Below are 21399 nucleotides of genomic sequence, written 5' to 3'. Positions count from 1 at the left end.
AGTCTCATGTAGATGACTGCCATGTGTTAAACCCCACAAGAAATAAACACGAAAGTAATTAAATATAACAAAGCAGCTCTGTTATTCTCTCAAATGAATGTTCTAGCAATAGTTCAAATCTTATCTTTGAGGTGACGCGTCTGATGACAAAACTTCCAACTCATCTAGACCTTGAGGAGTGGGCGGGGTTAAAGTAATACTCGATTCCTATTGGCTGAAATCGCTGAAGCTGTAAGCGCTGAGCAGCCGAAGCAACAGCAGCAGAAGCAGAAGGGAAGCAGTCCGGCTGCCAGCGCTCCTCAGCGGGGGGTTAAGAGAGAAACTAGTTCGTCCAGGACTACCAAACACACCCCCTTACCCTCATACAGTTGTAAACAATTAGCATTATTAGCTAGTCTTGGCCTCTGTCGTCAGTATTAGAGGTGAATAGATAAAAAGCGAGGATGTTGGTCCCCGCGGGAAGATAATGAAGAAGCTGCGCGTGTTGTTGCTGTGCGCCGTTTTAGCTCTCCTGTGCTGGTGAGTCAACATATTTTATTTGCTGAAATGCTATTATAACGTCTCTACATGTCAAGTTGTTACATAAATCACTGACACTTTGACAACAACATAATTTACCACTGTGTTTGTAATGATAGCGTCATGCTAGATGCTAACGTTAGTTCAGTAGCCTCAAGAGGTGGGATGTATTTTTTAAGCTTCCTGTCTAAAGACCTCATATAATATGAGCCAAATACTTTTTATATCATTTATTATTGTGGAATTACTTGCATATTGTAAAGAAATGTGCTGACAGCCTGTTGAAAGGAGTACTGAACCACCAGCTGTCCAGTATGAATGTAAATTGTGGATAGATGGCACACAATGTACAGAAAACAGGGTCCACCATGTATTGTTAGGCTTCCCTATTATGTATGTGAGCATTTAACAATTGTAATAGTATTTTATGCTTGTTTTTTATTTTTTTTAAGGCTTTGTTGAACTTTGTCATCAGCTTATATAGTTTAATTTAGTGGCAGCACTTTTTATGTCCATTGTCATGAATTATGGTCAGTTTTTTGTTTTTCAAGCTTAGTATTTAGGTAAAGCCTCATAGTAACTCGTTCAGACTTTGAACCTCTTGGATTATATGTATTTAAAAGTAACGGGCTGCTGTCCAGTTTGCTGAACTGCTCGAGTCTAAATCTTTTGCCCTGATCTCGATAGCAAACTCTGGTACTTTGGAAATGTTTAATGCATTTGAATATGTGCATATCAGTGATAAACTGTGCTGGCTCTGATGTGGCATCCACCGTGGACAGGTGGTGGATCAGGGTTGGTCATATTTTGACTAAGCACACAGGGTGCTGATGCAGGTCACAGTACCTGGTGTGATACACAAGTACACAATTACCCCCTGTGCCTGCTGCCGGACATCCTATCAGATTGATGATTTTAATAACGGGTTCGGCTTCTGCACAACAGTTGATATGCTAGAAATCTGAGACAGAAAGATGATGTTCGCTTTTGGTTTTAGCATTGTTACCTTCTAAGTAAAGGTAAATAGAAAAAAAAATGTGAGGATGTCTTTATACCTAATGGCTGAGGAAAAAAAAAAGACATGGTGAGTTGCATAAGAATTGCATCACATATGCACAAATGCACAGCTTGTAAATACCTGTTGTTTTTATTTGGCACACTTTGTAAGCTTTTATTACTTCATTATTTTTTTCATGTTTGCATGGCTTTCAGAAAAGGGCAACCTGGTAAGAATCTAAAATGCATGTAAAAAAAAAAAAAAAACCCACGTAAACATTTTATTTACATAATTTTGCAAGTTTTACTAAAAAAGTAAGCATTACACATCAGAACAGCAAGGGTTTCACAACATAATATGAAAAGTAAAATAGCTTAAATTACATGAAAGTTCATGTAGTTTTCTTTAGAATAACATGGACAGATGGAGCGTGCACAGGACCAGAGATTTTTGGGCAGAATTATTTTGTTAGAGCTTTACTTGCGCATACAAATTTGATCATTCCTGAGAAAGACCGATATCTTAATTTTTTACATTTACGGTTCTTACATGGAAGTGTGTAAGCAAACAAGCTGTTTTATTTAATGCCTTGAATGCAGAATATTGTAGACAAGCCATATTAGTCCAAAATCAACGCTCACTCGCTGATTATGTTGTCGCTTATTTCAGCATCTTCCGACGAAATGTCAGACTTCACCAATCATTTTAATGTTAATTTTCTTTATGACTTATTTAAATTATGAAACGGCTGCATGAACTGAAAACTGATTAGGTAAACTGTAAAACTCAGCACTAAATAATTGTTACAACATGCAGTGCTGCGGTTCTTGCGAGAATGGGTTCTGTCTTCAGGGTACATTGGAACCGGTTGGATGAGGAACAAGCCAAGTCATTTGACTTCAAATCACATATGATAGAAGCAAACACTTGATATGCATGGATCAGTGATTTCCCATTCTACATACACTCTTTCTAAAATGTTACTAGCATCAATCAATAAAGCTAGCAGACACGATACCATGAAAGACCAACAAACAAAGCACAGGGGCTGACACACCAGCTGCTTTCCTAATTCAATCCTTCTTATCTAATACTCGATTATATAACGCCATTGCTTACTGCTCAGTCCTCAGACTGACAGTATTATCCTGCTAAATCATTATCAGCCTCATACTGCTATATGTGCCACGCAGATCCAGCAGCAACAATGAGACACAGTTATTAAAGGTATAGGCTAAACAATAACATAAGCTTCAATATTATTAGGAATGGCATTCATCAAAAATTAACAATGATATAATCACACATTATGTGATTCTGGCTGCTAAAAATGACTATAATAAAGATTACCTTTAGGCAAACATTATGATGACGAAGGTAAAAGTCAAAATAGAAGAAATTATCATGCAAATAAATATTCAGTTTTGATGAAAACAAATAGCGTGGAACAGGGATGACGTCTTTTTGCTGGCCAAAACCAAGAAATGAGGTAGTGTTTTAGGCATTGTCCTGCAGTCAGTGGGTTTTTTTTTTTTTTTTTTTTAACAGAAATGCTTGAAATAAGGTCTGTAGTCAACACAACCTCGAGATAATTTAATGTTTTATTCAGAGATGCGAACAGGTAAGGGTGAAAAAGGTGAGAACATTCGGATCAGGCGCAATATTATTATCTTATGTCCAAAAACCGTTATTTCTCTCTCTCTCACACACACACACGCACACACACACACACAAATAAATTAACATCTTGTTGCAACATTTTACAGAAATCCAGATTGAATATATTTGGTCAAAATCGCATGTTATTAAAGATTAAGTGCTATGTATGCAGGCTATTTAAGACAATATTGGCTGATTAGATGGCAGTGTTGACCTAACATGCAAATCGTTTGTCCTCTCTCTTCACCTTTCCCACATCTCAGATCTCCAATACGTACAGTATTACCCTTTTTAGGGATAGTTTTGAAGTAAAGGGTGAAGAAAATACTATACAAAACTTACCGAAACAACAGTTCTTTATTTAACATTTGGCTTTTTTTCAAAAAAATTTTGGTCACAGAGCATTGTTTTTTTCTTCAAATATCCCAAAAGCCAATGGAAAAACATTTTGTTTTTGTTGTTGAGGGGAGCAGTCGATGCTAACTTAGCCTTTAAAAACATGTCATCACTGCAGCGCTCTATTACAGTCAACACTTGCGAGTTGAAATGTCAGCCCACACTTACATGCTGAGAAGAGTGAACACAAAGGTTCCCTACAGAGAAGAGGTCAACATGCAATATGCTGACGTTTCTATGTTTTAAACAGCAGTTGAATCATCGGTTCACTAATCAATGACTGAAAGTCAGAAAGCTAGTACAAGGTTACAATGGAAGAGCTTTTATGTCTTTACCCACCTTAGGTCTTGGGAATGGGCAGTTTAGAGTGGGACATGCTTAGCAGGTCAGTTTTTTTGTTGTTGTTGTCACGACTAATAATGAACAAACCAATTAGTACAGCTTATAATTCTGAAAAAGAAAAAACTCTCAAGAGAAGTTGAGGTTTTTAAATTCATCCCCATTTAAATCATTGCAGCTCACATGGACATATTTGGTTTTTGCAATGCAGTGTGTTGAGCATTTAAAGACTTCACAAAGTTAAACTTTTTTTTATATAAGCATTCGTAATAGTTCTGTGAAAGGTAACAGTTGTTTATGTCTCACAAAGAATTCGAGGCCTGTTCGTTTAGTTGCTGGAGGCATGCAGGAAGATGTCACAGCAACATCAGCCTATGCAACATTCTCAGCTATTATAAGTACAGATGAAGGAAATAGACAGGAGGAGGAATAAGGAAGAGAAAAAAATAAGCAGCACAGGAGAAGAGCCTCTGGTTGTGGGTCTGATTTGTGTGCCAAAGCAGCTCCATGTCCTGTCCATAACTGCAGGCTGTGCGTTTCTCTCACTATTTTAACTTAATTCCCTCTAAACTCTTTCTGATGGTTTTAGTTTTATTAATTTTTTTACCCATTGAAAACAATCACTCTTGTGGCAACATAAAGATAGAAGCAGACTAAAGAGAGCAGGACAGGAGAAACACATGTGGAGTGCTCTCGCTAGTCTCCTTTCTGAATTCAAAGTTCTGCACCACTTTGTTCCATTAAAAAAAAAAAAAACACTCTGGAAATGTATTCAACCCAACTGTCTTCTATGGACAAATGCTACACGCTTTCCTAAAAAAGCTGATATATCAAACAAAATAATAATTTCTCACATGACTCAATCCTGCATTTCTAAAACTAGATTAAAAAAACTGAATATCCTTATAAAAGTCCTAAAAGTCACCATGTGCTCAAGGTTAGTTATTCACATAAAACATGTCCAAACCATGTCTATATAATGGCTTTCTAAACCTTTCTTTTACACCTTTCGTCACTCTAAGGCTGCCTTTAGCCTACACTTGGGAGTAACATGCAACCTGTATCAAGATGTTGTCCAAATACACATTGAAAAGACAAGTGTAAATGCGCTTCAGAAAGGAATGTTATCCGAACAGCGTGTCCTGGTCCAGAGATAGTCGAGGACAATATGTGATCGGATCTTGGTGCAATATAAATGCAGTCCAGTCATTGTGTCTGCATTCGCTGGTTGATGTGACATAAAACCCCACCCCCTCTCTCCCGAACTGTCCCGAGGCTGTGGAGCGCTAGTGAGACTCGTAGACTTAGATTTTTGATTTGTAAAATGTCCTGTGACTGAAAATACTTTTCAAAAGAAAACCGACCACACACTGTACAGTATTGTTCCTCTATGCCCCACTTTCTGAAACGCTTCGATTTTTACAAGGCTCATCGGTCTGAAAAGCAAGGTGTGCTCTGATTAGCCAGCTATCCAGTGCTTTGTTTTTGGGCGAATACTTCAAGTGTGTGACGGAAATGTTACGCCCCTTAACATACTGTGATGTTGTGTCCCGTTGCGATGAGACAAAACCAATAAAACCTATTACAAACAAGGCATTTGTTGCATCCAGTGGGGACATAATTACTGATTATAATGACTTATACTGTCTTTTTACACGTTGTGTTTTGATCCTGACACAAAAACATAAAACCATGTCTGCATTTATGGTCAAAGAAACGACAAACAACCAGCATTACTCTACACTGCTGAAAACTCAAGTTTGAATCATCATATTTAAATTCTTTAAATATGATTACGTACTTCGTACTTACAGTCTGTGAGTCAGAAGAGCAAAGCGACTGTCCTTGGCAAAGTTGGAATTGCCCCATTTTATAGAAGGCACCTTTGTGCACAGCCGGTGTAGGATCCGGAAACAGTTCTCCGTAAAATGCATTGCACACATCTGAATATTTAGGTTGAATTGTTGAACTCTCCACAGAGAAAGGAAAACTTGAAATTGCATCATATGATCCCTTTAATATAGACCCAGATTACAGATATTAACCAGCCGTACATATGCATGTCTGTGTTGTTGAGCCTTACAGCTCAAGCTATAATACTGCTTTTCTTAATCTTTCACTACATATGATGAAATGCACTTTAAAATAAAATATCAATGTTAGGGTTGTGTGATGTCTACCAAATTGGCATCGGAAGATGTCTACAGTGAAACATCACGATGGACGATCACATTGGGGGGCTGGGTTAGGGGTGCACCTCGGTTAAGACTATAGAATACCTTAAAGTGACTTTGGCCTGAGGCGTGAAACAAATAATGCGTTCTATGGAGCAACTAAAAGGTTAGCCGCTTGCTAGCGGTAGCCTGTTGCATTACAGTACATGAAAGTTCACTGACCACATACACAGGGAAATGTCTGATAGGACGATGGCAAAGGATTTGCAGATCCTGAGTAGCAATGACAAACATCTAATCTTGTCAAATGTGTTGTAACTACAGCTGCTCCATAGTATTAAGTCCTAATGATCTTGATTAGCAAAAGTGAAAGAAAAATGAGAGCGCACAATCAAATGCGGTTTCAATAGCGGTTCTCTGATGCTCGTAATTTAAAAACAGCAGCCTATACTTACCTAACGATATAACTGCAAGGAAAAGTATTTAATTTTTTATTTTTTTTAATCCTCATCTCGTAGGCTATTTCTTCCTATTTAGGTTTCCGTAGTACACTTGGAAGGCATCGTCTATTGGCCCAACCTTAATCCATTGTATAAAATTTAATTTTAACAATGATTATAAGGCCTAGGCCCAGAGTATGTGATTTTTGCATATGCGTGGTTACAGTTTTTTGTAAATTTAGAATACATTTCAGTATGAAAGTTATAAGTAAATCATGATTTGTTTGTGAATAAATTGCATTTGTTTGCAGATTTCCTGTACGAAAATCTGTGCATATACACATTTTAAGTGGCTCAAAACACCATAATATGGTCTTGTAGGTGGTTGTCCAGTTATAAGTGGCTACTAGGGTGTTCTGTGTGGTTGCTAGGTGGGTAATGGGGTGTTCTGGGTGGTTATTAGATGATTGCTCATTGGCCAAAAGTGTCCAGCCCAAAGTCTCTGTGATTATTCTGATCCCATATGTCCCTTCCATTCTTCAGTTTAAGTCTATACACTACTATAAGGTTTTTTGGGAGCTCTCAGTTGAGTTTGCTCAGTGAGGGACCTCATTTCCTCATGCACAGACAATCGAGCAGTCATGCTTTCAGTCAGGTGTGTGTTTATATGCATATGCAAGTTAAAAAGCCAATTGTGCCGTCTCTGCACAAGTCCATGTCTATCCCATGGGAGTTGTAATAGTGGTCTTGTCTTTAGGCCCTAGTTGTCATATAAGCCTAACTGTTTTTAGCATGTGGATGGGTAAGAAATAACTGTGTGCTGACCGCCTGACTCAGGTGGAGAAAGGATGACTCTGAACATACCTCAGGCTGATAGGATGGGGGTTGGTGGGTGCGTGAGATATGCAAGGACAAAGGTCCCGTCCTGTGTCAAAGTTTATTTTTTTTTTTTTTTTTATTTTTTTAGGAAAAATAGAGGTTTTTCTTTTGGACACGGATTTCTTATCTTCATTCAAGGAGGCACCTCTTTGTTTTGCTCATCTGGTATTTTCACTGGAACATTTTCTGGTTCCTCAGAATTTCTCAGTCCTAGAATTTCAAGAGAAAATCGCCAATCCCTGAGCACCAGCATCCTGAGCAACTTTTCTTGAGCACCAGCATCCTGTTTGTGTTGTGCCATAGGTTCTGCTTGATTAATGATGAAGGAACCATTCATAATGAATTGTGAAAGCATATTATGTTGATTCAGTAAATCGCTAATTTAAACTAGGGCTGAATGATTAATTGCATTTGCGATATCGCGATATGGAAAAGTGCATTTCACGTGACAAACGAGAGTAAAGATGAGTGTTCCTGTGGCTCAGTGGTAGATCATTGCGTTAGTAGCGCAAAAGGTCGTGGGTTCAATTCCCAGGGAACACACAAACTTTAGAAAAAAATCCGTAGATTTCTAACAAGCTACGCAATTTTGCGTTTATTATCGAAGGTGATTTATCTGTAATAATGAATGCGATATTACGTAGTTTGTCAATACTCTACAGCTCTGTCTATTAAATGCCGCTCCATTTGAAAGCAGGTGATGGCAATTTAGCTGTAATCACAGAACCAGATTTACTGACTAGATGCACATGATTATATTGTATCACCAAGCCCTACCTGACTGCACTGTTAGTTGCTTTGAATAAAAACATCTGCCAACTGCACTAATTTAAACAAATGTGTGATTGACTAGAATTGAAGATCGATCCATGGATGACATCAAAGTACTGCGAGAGAAAGCATGAGTGTGAACGTACTTCAAAATGGCACGTAGCTGTGTTATGGTGCATTTCGTTACTGACGATTTCAACCTTAAAATAATATATATAAAATAAGGCAATATATATTCTTATTTATTTAAAGTCTTTATAAAGCAGTGGTTCTCAAAGTGTGGGGCATACGAGTATTGGAGGGGGCTTTTGGGCCATCAGCAGAAAAAGAAAATAAATAAAACCCTGAACAACCTAGACGTAACTTGGGAGATGGATCGGTGTTTGAAAAGGAAGAGAAAAGCCATAGATGATGTCGCACAGACACAGGCAAGATGCTGGTCATTCAAAAGATAAATGCAAAAAATATGACGAGGCATATCTTGCTCTCGGCTTCTCTCATTTTTTCTATTCCGGACTCTACTGTACTCTACAGTACCGTACACTGGACCCGACAAAACGATTGTTGTATAGGGTAGTGGGTACTTGACTGGTAGTGGGTCACGACTCGTTGGTTGGGGGACCCTTTCTCTAAGGCATTTTACATTACACAAGTATTCAGAGCAAAAAGTTATTTTCTGAACTTTGCATTTTTATTAGTAGTAGTAGTAGAATTACACTAAATATTATTATTATTATTATTATTATTATTATTATTATATAACAGATTGCTACGTTATGTTATATTTCAAGTTCAGCATTGAGCTAAACATAATGTGACAGAACTTTAATTTGCTTTCAGTTTCAGCAATGCTGAATGAGGTTTTATTAATATATTTACTTAACATTCCTAAGTAAAACAGCCCTGTTTGCTGTTGTAAACATGCCATTTTCTCCATGATGTCACGTACACTTATTTTCCATTTACTGATTCTCACTTCCTTGTCTTGTTGGTGCTCATGGCCAACTATGAGTTGTGTGTTCTTTAATGTTCTTAATGCCTTAATGTTTTGAATATTTTTGTAGCTATCTTTTTTTAGCATTTTCCTGATAAATAACACATTTTTTTATTGTAACACAGCTGGCAAAGAAGACACTGTGCATTGTGTAAAATGTGTGTAATTTCATTCAGATTTTACTGATTCATTGATGAAAAATGTCAGGAAAAACACTCTAAATTAGAATAAAACAAAGCAGTCCTGTATCAAATGAATTAATTTGCTTTAGATCTTTGGCTCAAGAGGCGGAGAAGGAAAATTGGGTTATATTTAATTAAACTGTGTTTTCATGGACGTGGACAAACACATTTAGCTGGCACTCAAGACTGGATCTCTTTTATTCTGCCTTCACTCATTTGGTTTTCTTTTCCAGAGCCAGATAGGTCTATTATTGTATCTTCTCTCTCAGTCTTTGTATCTCTCTTTTCTGTCTCTCCGCCTGTGTAAGCAGTTAGATTAGATCCTGTCAAGCGCAGGGAATGTCTGAACTCATCGCTTGGGAAACAAGCGGATGAGTGGACCGAGCCAGACAGAGGCTGTCCCCAAAACATCCCTGGAACCATGTCAACTTTAATACCAATGTTTCCTTCTCTTCTGTAAATAAAAACCCAGCACCTGCTCTGTAATCAAATCATAGGAAGAGAGAACAAAACAGGGTATTTTTGGTAAGCAGAAGCAATGAAACAAAAGTTTGTTTAGTTTTCCAGATTTGACAGAGCTTTGTGGGATACTCTAGTGTTTTGGTGCATGAAGAGTGATTTTTGCAGTCCTCTGTTGGAGACAAAACAGCAACATATTATATGTAATATATAAATGGCACATTAGCCATGGTCTGTGGGTCTGGACAATGGATTTTTTGGATCTACAATTTTACACCTTTTTATTATATATGCACCATAAGTTAGGTATAAAAAAGTGCAATATTTTGGACTCAGTGGACTGAGCTTCTATCGGTCATAGCCTTGTATACTGGTTTTGACCAGTCTAGCTACTTCTAGGTTTATGATGGTTGTGGTAGTCTTCCTATAGCCCATCCCCCATTCATTTAAGCAAAGGGCACATTGTTTGTTTCTATCCTACACATACAGGATTTTCCACACCCTCCTCAGATTGTCTATAGTTTATTTTGTACTAATCGTAAAGAAAGCAGAAAAACCAGCCCATGACGAGTTGCAGGCTTTAAACACGTTTACATTTTTTACACCCTCTACAATTCAGTAAGCAAATAGGCATCAACATTATGAATTATTGAGACCTGCTGAAAGGTTGTTAAATGTGTGTGGCTAGCGTTATAAGTCCATTAAAGAATACATGCACAGAGGACCAGTGGTTGTTCAGTCTTGAAATGTTTTAGTATCTGTATATTGGTTTGCCAAGCTCTAGCCAGTAGTAGACAACATTTAAAGTTGTCTCACATCCTCTTTCATTAACTCAAACTCTTTTCCTCTGACTGATGGTCTTCTTGCAGATAAACTGTATTCCAAATTCCGACACTCCCTAAAGCCCTTGATCCTGCTTTTAGCTTTCTGTTTTCTTTCCTAATAGTTGTTCCTAAATCCTGCAGCAAATACTTAATTCTCTTTGGATTCTTTCCAAGTAATTATTTTAATAAATTGACTCCCTTAGAGAGTTGTAACATTCATATTTTCAATAAAATTGTTAGTCGGTTAATTAAGTTGTATTTGATTTAATTAAATTAAATTGCATTTGTTTACACTGTAAACATTTAGGCCTTATACTCCGCCCTCAGTAGGCTGCTCATAGTGTGCAGAATATGTTCAGTGAGTTTCTGTCAAAACCTGGCGTCATTTAACCAGGATTTAGTTTAGTTTACAAACAAATGACTGGTTTAACCCTTTGAGTGGTACAGTCCCACATAAGGGTTTCTTATTTCCCGTGCCCATGGGATTACAGTCTCACATGTGAGATTTTAAACGTTTGGTGACGTCACATAATGGCCAAATTCAAACTGTGCTTTTGTGATTTTAGCTGGCACATACATACACACAAGTACTAGTAAAACAATACATTTTAGAGTTTGAAAAAAATATGCGCGTCTATAGAAGCAACAATAACAATCCATTCAAATTTAATTTGCCAATGGGTTTCATTTATATAAGATACATGGTGTACGTAACTATAAAATTCACTCTATTTTTCACCCACTACTTGTAAATTCAACTGACAGGACTCTCTGAACTGAAACTTTTCCGTTTTTGAATACACCGTTGTTGTGTAAATGTAGCCTAAACTAGGTGCATCCTCAGGGACCATCAATTTTCTCCTTGCTTACTGGCTCTTTGTGAAAGCATATAAAAATTCTACAAAACTGTATATATCTACATGTAATAAACAATAGTAAGTGTGACGACGTATGTTAAAGTCAGTTAATTTTTAAATGCACTAAAACCTGCTTTTCTGACAAACCTGAACTTTTCTGTTTCTGTTAAGTGTCCCATTTGGGACAGGGCCATATTGCCTGATCACAACGTCACATTTCTATGGTCTGTATTCCTATAGTGAGTCTAATGTCAACATGTTGAGCTGTGGTGTTGATTTTCCTCTTGCCAAGTTATGAAACGTAGATCAGATCCTGTGTGCTGATCAAGGATGTGGCAGGACAAAAATAGATATTTGATATTTGGGAGAAAGAAGGACAATGGTTAAATGACACTGCTGAGATATTGTATTCTGTTTAATGTCAAAGTGCATTGTGAATTTGTTTGCTAATTTTTTTGTAGTATGTTTCTAACAAAAGATGATTGTTGAATGTTTTTTTAAGAAGCAAATAAGGGACAGAATAACTTCAACATGAACATGAAAAGGCATGATGGTCAGGTGTCTTTGTCATCGGCTCTAGACTCATTCTTCCAACTGGTCGGTCCCACTTCCTCAGTTGGTTTTACGAGCACATAATGTGGTTATTTCTTTGGTTTTTTTTTTTTTTAGTTTAGTTTTTTTTTTTTTTTTTTTTTTTTGGCACGCTGATTGACTTTTAAAGTAGTTTATTGTTATGTGGTAACAAAAGTGTTCAACATTCAGTCCGTTCTTTTTCATCAGTGTTATTTATTATAAAATTTTTGTGAATGGGACTTCCTCTTTTGCTGTGTTAATAAGCTGAGCTTCTTGCCCTTTCACTTGAATTCACAATCTTGGTCTCACGTTTTACAAGAAAAGATAGTTGCCTGTTTTGCTTCTAATACACCTTTCACTTTTTAAGACTAAAACCAAAGATGGATTCATTGTTATTCTTAATTAAAAAGGACATCAACAATAAAACAGTAGGCTGTAATGAGAAAGCTTACATAAAGTTTATTAACAAAAATGTAGAAAACGAGGCATGGCGTACACCACATGCTGTATTTATTATATACCAACTAATTAATTGCAGAATGTTTAGGAAACACTGAGGAATCAAATAAATAATTAAAAAAAATATATATAAAAAAGGCCTCCATAGTGTAACGTGAGCTGAAAAGCAAAGTTAACAAGCTTTTTAAAACAAAAGTAAAACTAATCTGGTTGTCGGTGACAGGACTTGCACAATAATACCGACATGTTCACCTTCTCTGGTTTATGAAGTGGTCTTTTATTTTACATTAGTGTGAAAACCAAATCATCCGTCTGATATAATTTTCCTCCAATATTAGCATAATTTTTGCCAAACGCCGCGTGTACCTTCGTGCTCGTGGTGATTATAAACCAGGCTCTACACCTGAAGTGATCGGTGATATCTGACTCCTACTACAATGTGCCGCATCCCTGCAACACTCACTGAATGGAGCATGCAGACCATGCTTTCGCATAAATGCAACCATGTAAATTTTTTACTCGCACATTCTCAAAAAAAAAAAAAAAAAAACCCCGCAAATTCAGCCATTTTGGTTGCAGTCTAGAGCCATGGTTATTGTCATGCCATTGGTGTTGGGCTTATCCTGAAGCTTATTTGGAGATGGGATATAGATACTGTGCTCTTGTGTTGTCACACCATATTTCTGGCATCAACTAAGGGTTCATCTTATTGGAAAAAATTTAACATGAAAACCTGTATGCTTTGCAACAAAGCACAGAAACCCTGGCCAATCTCAAAAGAACATAGTTCACTGATTCTGCTGTGCTGACTCGGCTGCCCTGAGCATTGCTTGTTAAGGACGTCAGGCATTTCATTAGCATCAGTGGCTTTAACATTCTGAGGTGAGCTACCAAAATCATCTGTAACAAACTCATCACTTCAGTGTATTTTTGAGTTGGACTAATCAGGTGCTTTGATTTGTAAAGCAGACCTCATTTGATGCAGATCTCCTTGTTGTGAATTGTTCATACCATGTGAGTGGAAGACGCGATGCTGCAGTGACTGTACATGCATGATGAGATTCAGTGTTTTTATCTGGGCCTGAATAAGCCTTTGCTTTGTTACGTGTCTCCTGAAACGGTCAGGTTGCGTTAGCTGCATGAATGCATAAAACGTATTATTCACTCTGCCTTCTAGTAACTTCAGCCTATATTTCACTTACTGTGCTTCTCTGTTTAATCTGATTATTACAGGCATTTAATTTTTTTTTTTTTTTTTAAATACACTAACTCAATTCTCATTTCTACCCAATAAAATATTCTATAGCTTGGCATAACTGGAAAAATGAATATGCATATTCAAACGTACAAAATTCCCATGCAGTTGTAAGGTATTACGTTTTATTAACTTTTTAATATTAACTTTTCAGGCCAGCCTTCTTCCTAGAAATAAAGCAGTCTTGATTCTTTGTTGATTTAGCTTAATGTAATAATTGTTTTTATAATATCTGTGCAATCTCTAGTCCTCATCTGTTAGCCTGTTCAACTAGAATACATGAACCCTCTTACACTGATTCCCGCACATACATCAAACAGCATGTCAGTCATTTCAGTGAAGTTTATCATCACCTCAGACTTGAGCCTCCGATGCCTCTGGGACTGTGATTGTGTCACAGTGCCTGTATATTGATAGCCTATATTGATGACTTCATTACATTCAGCTTCATTCTATTCTCGAGAAATTGAGTGAGAATGGGAAAGATTATGTTATGATGCATGGGTATAAAATAAATCCTCAGACTTTTAAAGACTTCATTTCCAGCCCTGTCAGCTCAAGAGAGCTCAGGCGTCTTCTGCTCTAGCATTTGCTCTGTGGCAACATGTTTTCGTCTCGCCACAGCATTGGCTTACTTTGTGGGAGAGCTCTGGCTGCGTGCCCCACAAGCCTGTTCTTCTGTTCCTCCCCCAGCCACGTCGCTCTGTGCACATCTGAATCGGTTGAATCTCTAAATTCCCTCACCTCTGTTCATTTATTTTTTATCATTTCACCATTTACTGTCATCCAGACCATCCCTCCCTTGTTTACAAGAGACTGTGTGTGTACTGCTAAAAAAAATCTGAAATATCTGTGGCTGTGATTTAGCATCACGGTGTTGAGATTGATTATTGAGATTATTAGTCTCTTTGCATTCTGGGCTTGGAGTATGTGCCTGTGTATTTTATGTGGCAGGGCACACTGCAAAAATTAGCATTTGTACTGACATTTAGTGTCCAGTCACCCTGTTTTCACTCCGTGAACCAGATGCTGTTTAGACTTTTTTATTTTTTTCCTTTTAATGTGCCAGATGCCCCGTTCCTGTGCCACATAGGCAAGTCAAAGTCCACTTAACAAATGCAAAACAAACAGATATGGATTAATCTTCCTCATCAAGCATTTGTGCATTCAAAATGCAGTCATTTGTTGTATAACATTTGAACTATAAAATTGCATGAAAAATAACCTTTGAAACTCACCTGCTGATGTGATCGATTTATTACCGTTGACCTCATCCGGTCATGCCATCATTAAAAATATTCTTGTTTGCCATAACCTGACCGACCCTGTCAATTTAGGACCGTATATTTTCAAATATTTTTTATTTTTTTGCTTTTAGTCCGACCGACTTGCCGGTTGTAAATTTGCGTTAAGACCGACCAATTTTTTTTTACTCTTCAAACAACTAATACAAAAGCAATAAAATAATATTAATTATATTTTAGTAAATATTGTAATTATATAAATTGCCTAGGCCTACACACAAATGAAGGCTACGTTCTTTAAAAAAAAAACGCAGTGACATCATCTATGTTTACACGGATGTCACACTGTGGCCTGTGCGTTCACGTCGTCTCCTCTCATTCACTGTCAGAGTTAACAGTTCGCGCTGGGTAATGATGGTTGCGGCTGCAGTAAACAAAATGTTTGCCAACACTGTTCAAAGTCATACGGGTTCGGGCACCATAATACATAAAAAAAAAAAATGCATTAAAACAGCTTGACATCGCTTTAACTTGGCACTAAGTTCTGGAAAAACTGTGCCCAGATCTTCTCCCATCCCTTCTCCTGTCTAGTCTAAAACCGTGACCATGTCGACTGTCACTTTATGTTCGAAAATCGATTTGAACAACCTTCTCTCGGAGCGCGTCCAGGTTTTTTTTTTTTTTTTTTTTTGGAACACTCGTCACACAGCAACTGCAGCTTTTACAGACATTTAATTCTAATCACAGAACCGGCTTTACTAAAGAGACACGCATGACGATCGCATTATATATATATAGATGTAATAGATTGGTTTTATGTGGGATTTTGCAGGAGGGAGCAGGACCAGATAAGATGTATTTCTGCATGAGCAGGCGGACGCAGGACAGAATTTTGTGGGAGCGGGACTGAAAAATTTGTACCGCGCAGGTCTCTAATTTCTGTGCTAGTCATCTATTGGGTATCAGGACATGTAAAGAACTTTTTGTGTGTGTGTGTGTGTGCACGCATCCCTGATCTGTTTTCATTTAAAAAATGTTGTCAATTGTAATGTAATTGTCAAGATATTCAAATGGGTGATAAATTAGTTTGCTGGTTTGTGAGGATTATTCAAAATTTTACTTTAAAACACTTGGATTCTACTTCTCCTTTATCAACCAATATTCACTTATTTAACCAGACCAAAATCACAAGATGTGTCATGAGACTTTCTCTTGCTGCCTAATTTTAGATGCATTCAAACGAGTTTAGCCTGGAGGCACAATGTTAGAAAGCCCTTTTCAGACAGTAGCCACAGTTTACAGCAGCGTCCATTTACAGCCACTCCCTCGCGGAGAACTGTGACAAACACCCGACAGCACACAGGAAGTTTTTCCATTTCAAAACTCACTTAATGAGTCTGCCTTTGTTCATGTAGGATCATGTAGATCACTTTAACTATTTCATCACTTCATGTGTCATTGTGATTTCAGGGTTCCGTACAGAGGCGACACACCTCTAAATAGCCAAAAGATATTTTCCACTATCACTTTTATGACTTTTTTCACCACAGATGTTGCATTGTCAGCTCTCTGCTGTTTACTTTAGAGTGCAAAAATTGTGCTACCAGAAAAGATTGCTCGTGCCTTTGCCAGAAGGCATTGCAGTGCATTGATGTTACTTATGATACTTTTATTTTTATATTCCTGATATCAAGAAAAATGCCTATATTCAACAGTCTGGATTCAAGCATCAATTTAGAGCAATATATTTAGGACAATAGATTTCTGTTCAAACCTTTCCTAATGAGAACTTGTGAATGAGACAAATACTTTTTCCTTACTTAGTTTTATAACCATGTTAGACGAATTTACAAAAACTTTTTTATCTTGGATAAATAGTGGCTGTATAAACACTTCCATCAACCATAAAAAGCAACCACAGTATTTGCATGAGCATTCATGAGTAATTATTTATGTGCACTTTGCACAGGTGCGCTCAGTTTCTCTTGTATTTACACCAGTCAGTTTTGACTATGCCATGAATTCGCTTTCGTTCTCTCTTTAATGAATGATGGTGCTAAAAATACATTAAAAGTGTGCTTTAGCTCTTTTAATGGCATTCCCTGGTAGTGATGATGTGAAGTTTAATGGCATTGTTGTTTAGGATTGTTGTACAGTTGTGGCTCCTGGTCTGTTCTAGCATGCAGAATAGGGCTAAAGCTAACAGGAAATGTTTAGGGGATTTTGCTGGGTGCCTGGCTTTTCTAAACCTACTCATCCAAACAGGCTGAGAGAATAAGCACCGCCACAAAACTAAGCGATCTGTCGCATCAAATGGAGCACCAGCTAATTGATTGCCATTATTTATTGTCTAGTGTCCAGTCACCCATTTTCTGTCCTGGTGCATACTTTGTCATGAACTGCCTTGCTATTTCCCTCACTTGTCTGTACAAATGTACCGATGAGATGGTCCACAATAACTGCTGGTTTGTGATATATCGATTGTTTGCATTGCATCTCAGACTGAGTGTTTCTCCCATGATTTTCTTATTTGTCGTCTTACGTGAATGGTATGTGAGGTGATTGAGACATTACCCAACAGATCAACCTTCACTTGCAAGTCTGCGACCATGAACTGGTTCAGATAAACATGATTGCTACTGAAACCATCAGCTTAATAAATACACTGATGGTAACCCACTGGGGCTGTTTATGTAAATATGTAGCTGCACTGAGACCAGCTGATTCCTATTTGTGATTAACACTTCAAGAGTTCCAGTTTCAGCTGACTTTCTGAGAAGGGTGTGAAACTGATCTTCTGGTTCATTGAAAGAAAAATGTGTTTTTACATGAACTAGTTTGGAATCTTTTCCCATATCTTGTCCTAAGGGTGATATTTGTTTGATCTAATGGAAAATAAAGCAAGAAGTCAGTCAACGAAATTGCTGATTTGTGAGTGACTCTTCTGTAAGGACAAAAACTAGCCTGATTAAAAAAAAAAAAAGTGTGCGATATTTTTAAAATAGGGATGCACAGATAGGATTTTTTTTTTTTTAAACAAGCGACTATTGGCTGACTCTGATACCAAAACCAATGTTGGTCAATTACATAAAGCAGGGCTTAAAAATGAAAAAAAATAAATAAAATAACGTTAAAATATATTTAGTTTACTCTGTTCACAGATGCAGGTGTGTGATGTGACCTTAAGTGAATTTGTGTTCTACACTATCTTGCTATTTTTGCTTCATTCATTTTGTACAGATTTTGTTTTGTTTTAGCAAGTTTTTTTTATTATTTTATATATTAAGTATTTTATATATTAAGTATTTTGCCCAGAGAAAAACACTGGATTCTGCAACAGACATGAAACTCATTGTCACCATGCAGCTAATTAATAAACCAAAACCCTTAAAAAAAACCTAGTTTAAATATGGTAAGATTATTGTATTTGTTAAAATGTTTTTTTTTTTTTTTGAAGGCTGCATTTTTTTATCAATTCAATTATTTCAGTGATGCAATGCTATCAGCTTTTCAGTATCATTACTGCAGTGTTCATTGTCACATGATCCTCAAGGAATCATTCTAATATGCTGACTTGCTGCTCAAATGTTATTTATTATTATTATTAATGTCAAAACCATTATAAATTTTCAGGAGTTTTTGATGAATAGAACCGTGTCTTAGTTCTTAGTGTCTGCTCGATCGCTGCTGCTGTGCTTCCCTGTAAGTGCTCTCATAAATAAGAGCTAAGTGTGAGATGATATTCTCCCACTGAGTTCCCTTAAGCTTCCTGTCCAAGGACAGAGCAACAGTAGCTCTGATATGCTTGTGGGCCACATGGCCTCCTGTGTTGCGCTGCTTCCCAACAATGGAAATATCTAAATTAGAACATTTATTTCCCCCTTAGTTATGTAACATCAGAAAACAAAAATATTTTAAACTGGAGAGAGCATGCCTAGACGTTTGAGCTGCTGCTTTTTTTATTTAATGACTCTTCTCTTTTTGTGAAGAGAATATAAACCTCATATTTTTCTCTTTGTACTTGAAGTGTTTGACTTGTTTTCTTGTCATGACATGTCTGATGGTTTTTGCTGTGGTGTAAAAAGATGTTTGGCTTCAAGGACAGGATTCAAAATAGGCATCATGAAGTATATGCATCTTCTCCACGCAGGCCTACAAATGAGTGTTGTGTGATATGGAGGAATCTAAGTTTTTAATGTTAGTAGGTTTTGATCTCAGACATCTGTCTGCGGTGTTATTTTTTACATGATTCCACTCTGATGAATCACTCCTGACCTACATTTGAGTTTTTTTTTTTTTTTTTTTTTTTACAACTTCCTGTTCCATCTCTCTTCTTATTCTCATTCAGTGCTGCTTTTTACATGATTTTTCAACAAAAGAGCAATAATATGCAGGTGCTATGTTAATATATTATTATAGTGTTATATTTTAATTTCACAATGAAACATGCAGTATTTTGTCCAAGCAATAATAAAAGGACACATTTCATTTATAATTTGTCTTAAACCTCATTTTGTAAAAACAAAAAACAAAAAAACAAAACAAACTGTGAATCTAATCGAATCCTGAAATCAAAGTCGTGAATTGAATTGTGTGTTGAGTGAATCATTACATCCCTACCTAGTTACAAGGTGTGATAATGAGAAGAGTCCAATCAGAGGAATCACTTGCCAGTGGTTAATGTCTGATGTAGAATGAAGGTTTGACTGTACAAGCCGAGGTGCTGACAGTGTGCTAACATGAGCTTGCATGTGTACAGGTTCTCCTGACTCCTAAATCTAGTCAAGGTGACGCTCTCAAGTTACTCTGCTACCATCTGAAATGAGAGTGAGACCGAGAGTGTGTATGATGACAAGCCCCAGCTGTTGTTCATTCTCAAAGTCATCTGACAGCTTTCTTTGGAGATCAAATGCATAGTACAAGATCGGTGCCATGATTTTACCTTCCACGTGGATCTTTGTTGGTGGTTAAATTAAACTGGTAGAATAAGGAGGAGATGACTATATGAGCGTGTTTACATGCAGTTCTTAAGCCGATTATGCATAATAAGCTGAAAATGCAATTGGTCATGTAAATGTGGTGACCCGTTTTCTTTTATCGGCGTGGTGTCATAAACAGCTTAAGCATAAACCGGTTGCAACAGGTTTTTTGCCTCTTTCTCCGATTTCGCACAGCATGTAAACGCAATAACACACTTTCTGTCAGCTTATTGAAGTGCGCATGTGTGATGCTTGACAGGAACGCATGGTTAGTGCAGATTTAAGCACATCTAGACCGAGCAAACATCTTGCAGTAAAGAAAGAAGGAAATATATCACAAAAACAGACTTTTTCACGACTCAGAAAATTGTAAAAATGTGTTCTCCCCTCGTGCAGCAGAAGTGGTTTAGTGCTGCATTTATAACTGCATGAAAGGATTCTATACGAGCTGTGAGTTTCCCGACATGTTGCAAGCTTAATTTAACATCACAACTGTCAAATTTATGGAATACTCAGTCAGATATGCAAATTATTATATTTTGACGTCACTACAGGGAAATAAGCTGATTTATGAAGTCATGTTAAAGCAGCTTACTTGCATTGTCAAGTTAACTGATGTGCATGAAAACGGGGAAATCTGGTTCTCTTAAACTGATATTTCTGAGTTATCAGCTTAATGGTGTGCTTGTAAACGTCCTCTGATTAATTTATCAGTTTGATGTATAGTGTCATAATTTCCAAAAATGGCATGTTTTCGGTGCTGAATGGACAGTGTGAGCATTGCAAGGTGGCATAAACTAGGGTAAATGCAGCTGAAAGATAAACACAGAATAGAATAGTAGGGCCCTGTAAAATACATTTTTTGTCAAATTCTGTTTCCCCCAATTACTGTATTAATTTTTCTGGTTTCTGTGTTTTATGATTTATTAAAACAAATTATCAGCAAACTGTGGCAATCAAACAAATTCATAAAACATCAATAATTTCCAAATCAAACAAATTCAATAAAACAAGTTTTGAGGTTAACAGTCTCCTATAAATTAAAGCATGTAAAAATCTTGATTTGTGTGATATTCCTTTTTTATTAAGTTGTACTACTGTTATTTTTATTACTTTAAAAAGAATGCATTTAACTGTGCAAGTGTTATATATTTGTCAATTTCTAGAGGTTGTTTCGGCAGTTTGGAATTTGACCAAATTCTGTGACATTTCGTGCTATACAGGAAGTGTTGTTTTCTCCTCATCACAGAAATCACAGGCCTTTTTTGTGTGTCTCTACGATTGTGTTTTGCCACGTAAAATCTGTGTAATGATTAACTGTCAGTTTCATTCATAGTGGATTTCTCAGCCTAGTGAAGAGTATGGAGATAGTGCAAATGCAGTCATTGTAGTAGAACTA

At 37.0% G+C, this 21399-nt stretch overlaps 1 protein-coding gene across 4 annotated transcripts in view; it reads left to right on the top strand.

The window, feature by feature from the left end:
* The first annotated feature begins 245 nt into the window (after positions 1-245).
* The window catches only part of LOC113121135 (SUN domain-containing ossification factor-like), a 48089-nt gene continuing 26935 nt past the window's right edge, over positions 246-21399 (top strand). For 3 of the 4 annotated variants that reach the window (XM_026291385.1, XM_026291384.1, XM_026291382.1), the window contains exon 1: positions 247-519. In XM_026291385.1, the coding sequence (XP_026147170.1) occupies positions 467-519 (53 nt within the window). In that variant the 5' untranslated portion in view covers positions 247-466. Of the gene's footprint in view, positions 520-21399 lie in introns of all 4 variants that reach the window. The other variant, XM_026291383.1, reaches the window with a different exon arrangement.

The sequence above is a fragment of the Carassius auratus genome, chromosome 20 (genome assembly GCF_003368295.1).
Source record: "Carassius auratus strain Wakin chromosome 20, ASM336829v1, whole genome shotgun sequence".
Taxonomy (NCBI): Eukaryota; Metazoa; Chordata; class Actinopteri; order Cypriniformes; family Cyprinidae; genus Carassius; species Carassius auratus.
Note: the sequence above shows the minus strand (reverse complement) of the source record. Positions and strands in the feature narration are given on the sequence as shown.